General features: G+C 39.7%; 1 protein-coding gene across 1 annotated transcript in view; it reads left to right on the plus strand.

Moving 5' to 3' along the window:
* LOC144718004 (gamma-aminobutyric acid receptor subunit pi-like) overlaps window positions 1-2,551 on the plus strand; it is a 41,553-nt gene extending 39,002 nt beyond the window's left edge. Inside the window, exon 9 of the mRNA XM_078593862.1 lies at window positions 1,970-2,551. Coding sequence (XP_078449988.1) covers window positions 1,970-2,314 — 345 coding nt within the window. The 3' untranslated portion in view covers window positions 2,315-2,551. The remainder of the gene's footprint in view (window positions 1-1,969) is intronic.
* The last annotated feature ends 7,751 nt before the right edge of the window (window positions 2,552-10,302 follow it).

Here is a 10,302-nt window from a genome sequence, read left to right on the forward strand (position 1 = left end):
TAATTGCCGACCCCGTCACAGTTAAAGATTTCAGTGGAAACATAAACCCTAGTTTCATGTCTTATCATCCAAAGTCTTCCTTAGGGACGTCACTTTATTTTGTGGTGTTTGCTGGTGGCTCACAGTTGAGTGAGGGATTCTATTTTGTCCACATTCCTGTTGTATTTCCTCTTTGGCACTTTAAATGTCCTGATGCTCCTGTTAACATAATATATAACATATTATGTTTTGAAGTTTTATTGAGAAAAATAAATACTGTGCGGTAGTCCAGTAAATAGGGTTGCGTGTAATTACTGGGTCTAACAAATGTGATGACCAATATATAATTACTGAAATAGATAATGCAAGTAAATTGGAACAAATTTATGGATTATCAACACAAACTCCACTGAATTACATCTATATTCTCTTGAGGCAGGCCTTTGTAGTAGAAATTGTCCCGATTTGACTGCTGTTTAAACCATATTCATGCTCTGAGATCCATTTAGGTCCCAAAACCCAACATAGAATATCAAAGAATGTAACACATTGGTATCTTGGCACATTTCAACTACGAGCATTCACCTGCCACCTAAAGTGAAACAACTGGTGAACATTCCATCGTTTTTGTGCTTATGTGTGAGGGGACATTGTTATAGATAACAACTTAGCAACTCAACTACACTTTTATGGCATCGACCTCCGAACATAAAAACACAATGGGCACATAGCTCCTTTTTAAAAATGGATATAAAATAAAAAAAAATGTCTTGCTCGTCAGCTGGGCATCGCTCGGGCTGTCAGGTGCCATGCAATTTTCTGTCTACCTTCTTGTGAAAAATATTGTTTTGTCCTCAACAGAGAAATCGTCTGTAGAGGACAAAATATTAAGTCAAATATATTGTATTGGTACACCGATCTCATTCACAAATCACGTATTCTCCAGGAAGAAATTAGAACGATGTTAAAATTAAGATCAATTTAGCACATTAGGTATCTTAATCATTCAAGTGTATAATTATAACACGATTAATTCCGTCTGGAAAGTATCACTGAGTCTCAAGGCTATTGAAGAAGGGTCTTGCTTTCTCATATGTTTGGCAATGTCTCTGAATGTTATTTTTACGTGGGAGAAAACCAGAGTATCAAGAGAAAACCCATTTATATATACGAGGGAACGACACTCAAAGGTTCACAGTGGTGGGCTCGCAAATTAATTGGCTGTACTGCAATCGCCTGGCCATATCACAGCCCAGTGGGTTTGAAAGTTTCACAAATGTATGCGATCCATCAACCCTTGCCTCCAAAGTGGTATATCGCACTGGTACTTAATGGCTGAACAAGTTAAGCTTCACTTTTATGTCTTTGGCCTTGATAATGCATCGTCAATACAAAACACATTACAGTATATAATGTTCATTCTTCGATGGTTTGCACTTATAGAATGACACGAACTGTGATATTCCTTTGTGATCTGTGTAGTTCCAATGTTGGAATTATTTTAAACTCGGCATCTGATGAAAACAAGTTTAGCTACATTTTCAAATAAAACGCTGTATATCGTATTTAAAATTAGTTTCAAGCCCCGCTGCAGCAAAACGTGTCAATTTCAATACTGCTCCGTAGAAAATACCACTGGAATATAGATGACACACTTATGACATTTAAATTCATGTGGTTGCTCTATGGAGAGACAGCTAAACAGATGCAGGATATTTGGGGCTGCTGCAAATATCAGCCCTGCCCCTTGCTCATTACAGCAGGGGGACAGAATGACTTCGACTTTTTGCAAAACGTGGGGACCAATTTTCAGAGAGCCATTGCACAACGTAATTGAAATATATTTTCAGAAAAGGTTTACATTTTATTCCTGACTGTAATTGTTGTGTGCCACTGCATTCTCTGCTGCCTTTAACATGACGAATAATAAGCATCGCTTATGTAAGCCGTTGAATCGGTGTGTCAAAATCACCGCTCTTTTGTCCGTTAGGAGCTGAAGAAGGAGTTCGAAGAGAGCAACGGGATGATGCAGACCCCCGTGACGCGCTGCCCCGCAAAGACGGTGGACAGCTACGACGGAGGCAGCGGCAGTGGGAATGGGCACGGGCACTCCTCGTCTCCCGGACACTCCTCATCTCCTGGGGAACCCAAGCCCAACGGCGCTCCCCAGGGGATCAACGTGGAAGGGAAGAAGCTGAAGGAGCGGCTGGTCTGCATCATGAACTGCTGCACAGTGCAGAACCCACACCACATCGATAACTACTCTCGCAAGGCCTTTCCCCTCACCTTCATCGTCATCAACCTTTGCTATTGGATCTACTATCTCTATCTGTAATCCACATGCGTGCGAATGAGTGTGTGTACGTGTGTGTATACCTGTGTGTGTTTGTGGAGCAGTAGCGTAGTGGTTAGTGCACTGTGCTACACACCTAGCGCCTGAGTTCAATTCCTGGTCGTGGAGTACATTAGCGGTGATTATCTGAATCTGTCCTGGGTCAATTAACCTTAAATGAGTATCTGACACAGTGTGGAAAGATCAGCACTGGGGAGACAAAGGTGACCATGCATGGTGTTGGCTCATGAACCTGCTGATTTGACTGTGTAACAATTGTTTTTTTGTTCCTGGGTAGTAAGTGGTATTTCCTAATTGCTTATGCCTCAAAAGTATAGAAAATGGCTATTATTCCGCACAAACTTTGCTTTTGTGACCAGGACAGTGATACTTTGAAATTTAGCTATTTTCCAGAACATTCCAGATCGATTAAGTGCTGCGTAAACTTGGAGTAACTTCTAGAATATTATAGAACTTTCCAGTAAAAAGAATAGTAGTATAAATACAGGGACATTAAGCCCGCCAGTTCAGTTTAGTTCCAGCTGCCTGAGTGGATACATATCTGGATTATTCTGAGATGGCATCAAGAGGCTGCAAGCATCCGGCAGACGCATTTTGCTATGTCTGCGACCAATTTATCAAGACAAGAGTGAAAAAGTATGCTGTGGAAGCATCTTCTAAGATGTGTGAGGCCGACAAGGCATATTTCGGCATGCCTGTCAGGGATCAAGACAAACCCTGGGCACCTAATTTTACTTGCAAAATTGTAAAAGTTTTTAATTTTAAAATATTTTACAATTTTCAGTGTTATTGAAAAAATATATCAAGTGTGAAAAATGTTGCGGAAATCTCTTAGACATTAGTCATGGGTGAAATAAATGTATTTTTGTAGGATGGTACAGAGGGGAAAAGAGTGCCATGAAGTTCGCTATCCCAAGAATTTGGCAGGAACCCACTGACCACTCAAGCAGCTGCTACTTCTGCATGGTGGACCCTTCCAAATGTTGGACTGGCAAGAATGCACTTGCTATCACGTATCCGGTCTGTTCGAGGCAATCGGAATCGCCTGTAACAACCAGAATGAGTGGCGCCACTTCATTGACAGCTCATCCAGGAGCCTCAAAGCCGTGCTGCTCATTCGGTGCACCTCAAAGAGGATTACAACAGCATCAAGACCTTGCTGGACGCCTTTAAGTATGATGAGTATGACTGGGAGGTCATCGGATACTTCAAAATGGTGGCATTCCTGATGGGTCTCCAAGGCGGTTTCATCAAGTTTCCCTGCTATCTTTGCCTTTGGGATAGCACCAAGGCGTACTACCACAGGCGGGACTGGCCACAGCAGACCGAATTCTCTGTGGGGAGGAACAACGTCAAGTAGGAGCCACTGGTGGACCCCCGGAAGGTGCCGATGCCACCACTGCATATCAAATTGGGCCTTATGAAACAATTTGTCAGAGCTGTAGATAAGGAGTCGGCAGCCTTCAAGTACCTTCAAGACTTCTTCCCTAAGCTGTCTGAGGCAAAGTTCAAAGCCGGTGTCTTCGTCGGACCACAGATAAAGAAGATCCTGGAGTGCGATGAATTTCCCAAGAAGTTCACTAGTAAGGAGAAAGTGGCTTAGCACAGCTTTGTCGCAGTGGTTCGTGGCTTCCTGAGCAATCACAAGGTCGAAAACTATGTGGAGCTTGTTGAGACTCTGGTGAAGAACTACGGCACAATTGGCTGTAGGATATCCCTCAAAGTCCATATCCTTGATGCTCATCTTGATAAATTCAAGGAGAACATGGGAGCGTACTTGGAGGAGCAAGGCGAGCGCTTCCACCATGATATACTGGACTTTGAATGCCGCTACCAAGGACAGTATAACGAGAACATGATGGGAGACTACATTTGGGGGCTGATTTGTGAAAGTGATTTACAGTATAATCGTAAATCTTGAAAAACTACTCACTTCTAAAACTTTTGTAGTCATTTTTGTATTATTTTAGTGCAAATACATGTAAATTTTGATTCATATGTGTTTTTTTCTGACTTTATGTGAACAAAAAGACACAAATCCGGCCGTGTTCTCATTGAAAATAGGTAAATTTCTAAATATCATTGTCCTGGTCACAAAATCAAAGTTTGTGGGGAATAATAGCCATTTCTATATACTTTTTAAGCATAAGCAATTACGAAATAACACTTACTACCCAGGAAAAAAAATGCGTTACAAAGTGTTTTCATCGGTTATTGCTAACAGCACTTGCCCCAACGGGCCTGTGTAGGCTATGGGTTATCTGTCTTTTTTTTGTGCACGTGTCTAACAGAAAGAGTGACATCATTATGAGGATTCTGCTCCACAATGCCAGCAAGATTATTGTTGGATACATGCCTGTGCACAATGTCAATGGCAATTTGGGTCTGTATATGGCCGTGAGCTTCTCCGAAGTAAACTAGGTGGAAAATTACTTCCTGGAATAAAGGGGTCAATACCGGAGTTGGAGACACAAACGCAGGTTGGGGGTTAATGCTGGCTGCACTATCCCGCTGTGTGCTCTGTTTTGGCCTTCACAGCACTTGCCCGAGGCACGCTAACAGGGGAATTAGTATGTCTGTTTACGTCTGCGTGAGTAAACAGCCACTGGCTGTGCGTCATAACGACCAGGGTAGATCAGTAAAGCAATCAGATAGCTCAAGAGTTTGCAAAGAAAGCAGTGTAAAGTCAATGTGTTGGGAATACTAACATAGGCAGTTAAAAATTACAACAGATGTCAGTCAAAATATTGCAACACCTGCAGCATTATTCTCACACTATTATTTAACAAGATGTTGATTGCACATATAATTTAATGGCATAGCTATATTCATTTAAAAATCCTGTTAAACTGGCCACAGATACACAGTTCTTTTCATCTCCTTTGGATTAAAGCATCTGCCTAGGGCAGGGATAATTTTACCCTATTCTATATACTGTAAATGACAAAACCAATAAAGCAGACATTTGATGCATACAATTTCTGCTCATTGCAGTGTCCTTTATTTCACCAGACTTGGGCCAATTGAGATGAATGATCCCATTTTTTTAATTCTATCTGGGAAAATACAGCATTAAAATCCAGATGCTTGATTATCTTGCGTAATGAAACATTGTCAATATATTTGTATACAAATCCCTGTTTACACCGTAAGCAACACAATTATGGTACATGTTCATAACATAGTAAATCCATATGAACACCTTCTCGTAATTTCTGTAAATGATGGAAAACTCACCAGACAGAAAAGTGCGTAAAAATAAACAATAAATATTTATCATTATTCAAATTCAGACAACATGAATTTGCATTGTGATTTAAGTCTAATTCAGCTAACATTTATGTGGATCTATTGTAATATTGGCGGACTTGTTTTCATCTTGATGGTTCAAAACAAGCTGTTGTGCATTATACTATACATGCAGTATGGTGATGTCATGTGGCATGCAAGGCATGCTGGCTGAGTTTATGGCCACGAACAGATTTTGATGTCTAGATACCACTATTTGTGTGCATTGTTACACTTTTTGAAATACAATAATAATGTGTGCCACATTGGGATGACATTGGTAAGTGCTCATGCAGCATTCAAAAAACCTTTATGAACTCAAGGTGAAACTGTGATCCACTATAATGGACAAATGCTTTCTTTATCAATGAACTAATAATGAATGTGCAATACAAGGTGAGATATGTGCATTATGAAAACAACAGTATTGACTCGGTTTGTTTGAAAGACTAATTAGAAAATAAATATACACAAAACATACCTATGAGCCAAGGCCAATCTGGTTTAGCAAGTAGCTCTTAATATAATTCAGGCAACAGATGAAATTTGCATCGCGAGCTGAGTCTGATTCGGATAGCAATTATTTATTTACATGGCTCCATTCTATCCAGGAGGTGGACTCAGCCTGTGATTTATAGCACACTATTGTGCCCTGGTAATATGCACAAATGTCATCTTGTGCTTACGTAGGATGTGTTTTTTTTTATTTTCCCTGGGACACATTGATTAATTTGAATGCATCCGTATGCATCCGTACGGTTCACTGCAGCACCTTGGCTGTGCGGTGCCACCTTGGTTGAATAAAGCCACGTTGGCAGGTTTACAATGAGTAAATTGTTGTGTACGACCGTAATGCGCGAAACCACTGTGCTACAGCTGCCAGCATGTTGGAATGGGATATAATTAAATACCACATGATGAGCTGCAGAATGTGCTATTAATTGCCTCTTGGAAGGAATGAGTAGTCACCTTAAAATTAATTTATAAACTGCCCCAAAGCACGGATTAGTATAAATGTTTCCATTTAATTGCAAGATCGTGAAAAGCTTTCTGTGTACTGTCTAAAACACATTGTGAAACTTTTGGAAACGTTGTTATTTTTTTTCAGTACTATATTTTTTTGCCTGAAATAGTCTATATGTTGGAAATGTACAAATATGGAAGAATAAGAAAACAGAATACCATGATATTTTCAAACGTACATTTTGCAATAATTAATATTAATGTAATCTTTAATTATTTAGCGATATTAAAGCATTTTTAAAACCGCTGGTTGACATTTGGTATGGGAACTAACTTGATATCCATATATATTAATGTTATTCATACTGTGTGTAATCATATTGTATATATATTTATAGTATTATGGTTATTCATATAATTAATATTCACATGGATCGTATTAATTAATTTATATAAAATGTGTACTCATTATGTGAAGTTGATGCACAAATTGTACTGTACATGATATTGATTGGATTATCACTTGCATTTCATTTAATATAAAATCTAATGTCTGGGGGTAGAGCTGGCTTTAAATAGAATATATTTTAAATGCTAATGTATAGCCCTGGAGTTCATCTCAGAAGAAAGCGTGTCAGTGTCAACATCTATGGACAGATGTCTGCCGGTCCCTTTATAATGTGGAAGTTTTTATTTTGCCAGTGACAAATATTGTTTTCGAACACCCGAGAAAGTAAAAAAAATGCACAATGAAATTCCAGACTTAGTGTATTCCCAACCAATACAGTTACCACCGAATCATCAGTGATTTATTTTGAAAAAGCAAATGACCTCTGCTGACATTGCATTATATTTGACACTGATTGTCTAGAGACAGGCAAGTTGTCACTAATGAGCATCTAGCAACGAGAAATATTGAAAAGGACTGACCCCTATAACGTGCATGATACTTAGCCCTGTTTTAAAATGCTCATCTCAAGCCAAGCGAAAACCATTTATATTACAGCAGTAGATGCTATTCCATGTGACTGGAAATCATTGGGTAAGACGCTCGTGCTTGATGGAAGATCGCGGGTCACTGAGACAGGTGCTGCAGTGGACAACCAGAGGTTAGTGATTTTTATCGCCAACCTCTGGTGGCGATGGGGATACTGCCAGATGGTGGGATACCGCAAGAGCAGACTTTGAAGATAGTCCATAATAGAGGTTTTTGTGTTAGATCGCGTAAATATAAATGTGTCGTTAAACCCGCCACTACCCGACACAGCCAATTATTAAGGTTTTTCACGTAAACAAAACATGCCAATTCTTTAATAGTTCAACACACCGGTGTGTTGGAGAGTAAACCCACAACATTTACAATTCGAGTACGACGTTTCGTCAGTAATGACAACAAGCTTCATCAGGCGGCCAGATAGAGTTGACACTATCAGGTGATCGTGTCAACTGTGCAGCAGTTGCAGGATCTGTCAGACAGAAGTGATGGCAAAGATGCGGTGGCATCAGTGACATTGAACTCTTAATCTTAAACGGAAGGCGAGTTTATGGATCATTCCTTGCCTGCACAATGATACTCGTGTTTAAGTTATTCGGGATAAGAAATGTCTTACTTTTTTTAATGCCACACAATTACTATACGTTTTGCTGCTGAAATAATCCAAAGTGGTATAGCTCAAGAGTGAGCAACGGAGAGGCTATAGTTGTTATTAATGCTGTGTTCCTTTTCAGAACTCAAATGTGAACTTTGGAAGGGATTAGTTGTTTTGCCAGGGCTCTGAATTGGGTATTTTGGGAGTTTTTGCATCCAACTTCAAGGTTGACAACCAATATTACTGCGATAAGATGCCAGTTGAGCATGTGGCCACAGTATTTAATGCAGCTTTTCAATATGTATGTTAAAATTTGCGATAGTCTAGTGTTTTATAATGTTTCTTATATGTGTAGTTATTTCTTAATGCCTAACTTTTAATATGTATTAATAATGAGAGAATGTTGTGGGCACATTATAAATCAAGAAAAACGTATGTAACTGAAAGGCGTTATTTACAAATCACATCCAAAATGTGCGATTATGCCATATTCTAGGAATTATTTAAACTGATTAAAAAAATGTAACACTGTAGTATACAAAAGTATATCGAGTGGTGGACTTCCTGTCAAATATGCTGCATGCACAGTATTGTCATATTTTTATGTAACCGATGACCTGCTTTTTGTTGCAGAGTATGACCTTTGTTTAACGCTGTGAGCTCACACATTGTCACCAGTAGTCAATAACAATTCAGTCTGGCTAGTCTCTCACTGTATACTTCAATGTCATGTTCGCAACACCACTTCAATGAACGTACAATTTTGTGACTGTCCTTTCGGTCATCATGCTGCCCGACATACTTGAGAAAAGCTTTGCACAGGATTTAGTATTCAAATTAAAAGACGGTCGTCATTGGATCAAACCCCTCTGTGATCAGAACACTTTCATAAGCTAACCAATACTACAGTGGTTTGATTCCACAACTTGGCACGCAATTAAAAGGAAAGGATACTGGCTGTTTGCCTGAAGCTCCTTGCAGGAGTTAAAAGCTGGGGTGAGCCTTTGGTGTAGACACCTGCAGTGGATGATTCATCACCGAGGGAAGAAACTTTTTATAGAAGCCTGTTTCCTGGAGTTGCTGGCTCAATGACACTTAAACCTTGTGCATGTGTGCAAACTTCGCTTGAATGTTTGCCAATGTGTACCATCCTGTCTATACTATTAGCTTGGGTTTCAGGTAAATCTGGTCCACGTCAAAAAGTTCTGCTTTCATAATCTCAGTGCCGCTTAAAGATATAAGGGATGTGACATATTCAAGGCCGCATTTTGACCAACAGTCCAACTCTTTGAAGCAACACAGCAGTGCCAACATGTGCCACATGTATGGATAATGCCCCAAAGTGTGTCTCTGGTGGGTGAGTTGTGTTTTGGAGTGCTAGCTGTTTTACTTTGAGAGGATGCAGGGTTTTCACTCGACGCATGATTCTATATGTGATCTGCACCTAAATGCTTGCTTTGGCTAGCATGGAAGAGTAGGCCAAAAGCCCTCTAGAGGAGCTGTCGAGAGCTTCCCGTCATGGAGGCCCTTCCATCAGAAATTGCAGGGATGCACCTTTACACGAATATGTTGACTGCAAAATTGTTTTGGCAAAATACAGCAACGTTATTGTATTTGAATGTTCAGTTGATGTATGTCTCTCACTTTATGTGCATCCCAAAATAAGATTTTGCGTAAAATGTGTTTATACTGACAAAGAAATGTATGTATTGTATGTTGAAATTCTTTCGCACCGTACGTAGCCAACCGTGCTAATAGGAAGTGCGGGCAAGGACAACACAACAAAAATCAGACACTCTGACCTAGGTAACACTAATAAGACCTGCACAAGTAACGATATTCCTTTACAATGTAACTCGGTTCAAAAAAAGTAAATTCTTTAATATGAAACGCCTCACTGTCTGGCGTGTAGACACACACACACATGTTGTGGATATGCTTGATTGTCTTCGGAGTGCAACAATCTGTGCCAGAGGTGATGTAAGAAATCATATTTGTTCAGTGTTGAGTTGAGTGCGTCCGTGTCACCTTTTTTGCTGGCTAAAGGCAATGGCAGTTTCCAGTATGTAGCATTTATTTATTTCGAGAATGAGGTTATAAGTTTGTATATGAAAGCCTCGTAACCTACCT

Source organism: Lampetra planeri, chromosome 4 (genome assembly GCF_965212315.1).
Source record: "Lampetra planeri chromosome 4, kcLamPlan1.2.h2, whole genome shotgun sequence".
Taxonomy (NCBI): Eukaryota; Metazoa; Chordata; class Hyperoartia; order Petromyzontiformes; family Petromyzontidae; genus Lampetra; species Lampetra planeri.